General features: G+C 36.9%; 1 protein-coding gene across 1 annotated transcript in view; it reads left to right on the forward strand.

Annotated features, from left to right (window-relative positions):
- The window catches only part of MSH2 (mutS homolog 2), a 126,503-nt gene extending 122,629 nt beyond the window's left edge, over positions 1–3,874 (forward strand). The window contains exons 15-16 of the mRNA XM_006839430.1: positions 737–912; positions 3,436–3,874. Coding sequence (XP_006839493.1) covers positions 737–912; positions 3,436–3,606 — 347 coding nt within the window. The 3' untranslated portion in view covers positions 3,607–3,874. The remainder of the gene's footprint in view (positions 1–736; positions 913–3,435) is intronic.
- The last annotated feature ends 222 nt before the right edge of the window (positions 3,875–4,096 follow it).

The following is a 4,096-nucleotide window of genomic DNA, read 5'->3' on the forward strand; positions in this document are numbered from 1 at the left end:
AATGGTTTCCAAACTTTTATTAAATACTATTAATAGTATTTATTAAAAGTTTGGAAACCATTTCTTCAGTCAAGTTATGTTATACAAACAGGGATGGAGATAAGGTACCTAGTCTAATTTGCCAGAATTTTGGATAGAAAAATTCACTGTCATTTATTTACAGTAGTTCAAAATCAGGTTCAGATTATAAATACAAGTATTGTAAATATTTAGATGTATTCACCTAGCCAGTTTTTGAGAGCCACAATCACTAGAAAACTATGTCGTCAGATCCAGAAGGAGGCTGGCTATTCAGTAAGAATAAATCAGTATGTTTTGAATTAAATACTCTTTACAATTAGTGACACTTAAAATTTATCCCTTTTTTTCTTAGTACCTTAGTTACCTTAGTTCTCCTTTGTGAAATGAGAAAGGCTTAGTCATTGAGTTGATTAATGTCTTGCTTCCGATTAGGACATTTTCTAGGCCTTTGAGAATTATCTACCAAGCATTTTCTCTGTTATTTTTATTTTCCTACTATATTTGTCAAAGGATTAAATACAGCATGATGTGCAAAGTCAGAGCTACTTTGGACTGGAGATTTAATCTAAATTACTTTGAAACATTTGACTAGTGTATTTTAAATAATTTAAAATTAATTTTCCTAATAACAAGGCAAAAAGGATTAACTAATTATATTCACACAGACTTCTATTTCTTTCCACCTTACCTATTCCCACCCTCAAATTTCCTGTAGGTGTCTGTGATCAAAGTTTTGGGATTCATGTTGCCGAGCTTGCTAATTTCCCTAGGCATGTAATAGAATGTGCTAAGCAAAAAGCTCTGGAACTAGAGGAGTTTCAGAATATTGGAAAGTCTCAAGAATATGATGAAACAGGACCAGCTGCCAAGAGATGCTATCTGGAGAGAGAGGTTTGTGGGCTTGTTTTTGTAGTTGTTTAGTCTGTATTCTGTTGAATCAACCAAACTGTTATTTTTTTCCAATATGACTCTGATGTTTCATTTTTGATCACTCACTCTGGCTTTTACTTAAATATTTTTTGCATGGTAAAGAATCCGTCTCTATCACTCTTGATTTCTGTAATGAATGCAAGATAGCATTTTAAATCCCAGACTTAGAAAGTAGAGGAAAAGGAATAAATATTAGGTTTAATGTAAGTAATTCAAAGGAACTATAGATGTCCAAGGACATTTTTGTGTACTTGATAAATGAATTGATCAAGTGCAATTAAATTCTGTATTTACTCATTACTTGGTTAAGAAGATATTAAAGAAATAAGAAACAGTTCCTGCCCTCAATTTGTTTAGAACCTAGTTGGAGAGGGAACAATAACGAATATGTCATGGAGGATTGTTGTTAAGTACCATGGAGTTGGTTCCGACTCATAGTGACCCACCCTGCACAGGGTCTCCTAGGCTGTAAATCTTTACAGGAGCAGAATTCCTCCTCTTTCTCCTGCGGAACAGCTGGTGGTTTTGAACTGCTGACCTTGAGATTGGCAGCCCGACTCATAACCACTATGCTACCAGAGCATGGAGTATTAAGAGGTATATATTCAAAAAGCTCTTTGGGAAAAGGATGTTTTAATTTTCTTATAAAAAGTGAGCCTTAAATTGGGCTTTCTCTGAGTGATGGTGGGTGAAACAAACAGAATATAACTATCTGTGTTGTTCAGTCTAGGTTTTATCATTATTTTTAAAAACTCTATACACTTAAATTTTTTAAAATTTATTTTGTTTCTGAGAACATACATAACAAAACATGCAACAAATCAATAATTTCTGCGTATACAATTCCGGGGCAAAGATTACATTCTTCTAACTGTACATCCATTCTTACCTCTTTCTATGAGTTATTTCTGCTTCCCTGGAGTATGTGAGAATTTGAAATTCTGCTCTGAATTTCACCCCTTTTAAAAATCAGGATTCTGCTGGTAGCTGGGCACCATCCAGTTCTTGTAGTCTCCTGGAAATGGAGGTGATTCATGGCAGATGGGTTTTATTTTTTTTCACTTGAGTGTCTGCCTTTCACCTTCAAAGTACTTATTTTTTATCAGTTGCATCTCTTGTCTGAATAGCTGGCCTTGTAATTTGGCTTTACAGGCGGTAAACCCACTCACTTATCAACATGATTAGGTTTCAAAGACCAGGTCATTGTGTGAAATCAGTGCTAAGTGACAGTTATATTTGGCACTGATGTGTCCCTTACTTCACCCCCAGTCACTCATTGCTCTTTAGATGCTCCCATTCATCTTAGGGTGTTTGATGCAAGGTGGGTCCCCTTCCCCACCACCACAGATGACATGGTCCATTGTTGCCCCCTGCCACCCACCCTGTGTGGGAGCCCTGGTCATCCTCTGCCCCCGTTAACCCCACACCTTCTTTCTCTTCCCCCATTCCTACCTACTCTCACAACTTCCCCAGCACCTTGGCATCCTCACCCCACCTCCCCCTGCCCACTCACATACCCATGTCCCACAGTCATTCCATGAACTCCATGACTGAACTGAGATACCACAAATGAAAGGGAGGATGCGTCCTGGCAGCCAACATCCCTCATGCTGTCACTGAGGCCTCTAGTATATTGTTTGAGGTGGCTCAAGGAGGGTGTTCCGGTCCTGGCTGATGTCTCTTGTGTGGCTGCGTTGTTGCTGGGGCCTCTGGTATATCATCTCTGGGGTATCCCATGTAGGTAGAGTTTGGGTGATGCTAGGTGCCCCAGACCTGGTCATGATCCCATGTTGGGACTGGGCTATTGGAGGTGCTGCTTGAAACGTTTTTCAAAGTTGTCATAAATAGAAATGTTGGATAACAAGATAGTAAGTGAGGAATCGGTGTAATAGTAAACATTTGCAAAGTGTTTCCTCATTGTCAGGCACTGTTCTCACCACTTTACACATTAGCTCTGTATTTTTACACAACAGCCCCATGCGGTTCATAATACTGTTCCATTTTTTGGATGATGAATGTAGATCACAAAAGTTAAGGAATTTGCCTAAAGTCACATAGTGATAACCACATTTTTTTGGAACAGTAATGTCTCAGCTCTAAAATAAAATGAAAAATATCCTCTGTGTGTTTGTGTATATTGTATTTTCAATGAGTTTATGCCTTACAGAATTCTTGGTAAACCTTGAGTTTTCTTTCCAGAAGATTAAGTTTATGTATCAGAAATTATAAAAGCCATAGGATTTGGAAACTATTATTCAGCCCCTTTGTCTTTAGAACTGAAAATATATGTGTTCTTTTAATGACTTGCCATTCAAAACTGAAGACTTTACTATATATTTTAGTCAGTACACACTTAGGAATGTTCTTTTAAGTATCAGGTTGCATGTTTAGGTAGGAATTAAGTGAGACAATTTACTGTTGTCTAATGTGACTTTTAGAAAAGGGATTTTACAGACACTAATGAAATGTTCACATTTTTTCCAGCAAGGTGAAAAAATTATTCAGGATTTTCTATCCAAGGTGAAGCAAGTGCCCTTTACTGAAATGTCGGAAGAGGACATCACAGTGAAGTTAAAACAGTTAAAAGCTGAGGTGATAGCAAAGAATAATAGTTTTGTAAATGAAATAATTTCACGAACAAAGGTTACTACATAAGAAAGCCCCATTAGTGGAATGAAGATAACATTTATAAGCTATCGTGTGTAATTCTTTTGTATTGTTTTATACTTAACGTTTCCCATATATTGGCAGTTGATGTTTGTATGATGTGACAACTTAATACAATATAGTACAATACTTTGCTTGACGTACATTTTAAAGGTCTTTGTTATGAACAAGATGTAACCGAAGAATATGTAAATGGACAAGTAATAAACAACATACTGAATTTTATAAATAAAATAATGGAGTTTGTGGAATTTGAGATACTTTCTATGTCTTTGTACCTTCGTACGTATTACTGTATTAATCATATTGTTACCTGTTGTCAGGTTCCCCCATGCACAATGGAATGGAACACTGCCCTGTGTACCATCCCAAGGAGATGGACTCTTGTGACTCATAGTTTCAATTGACTGGTTTTGGGAAGTAAATCAGCAGGGCTTTCTTTCTAGTCTCTCTCTGTGCAACAAGCAGTTCTGTGCTG

The sequence above is a fragment of the Chrysochloris asiatica genome, unplaced genomic scaffold (genome assembly GCF_000296735.1).
Source record: "Chrysochloris asiatica unplaced genomic scaffold, ChrAsi1.0 scaffold00024, whole genome shotgun sequence".
NCBI classification, from domain to species: Eukaryota; Metazoa; Chordata; class Mammalia; order Afrosoricida; family Chrysochloridae; genus Chrysochloris; species Chrysochloris asiatica.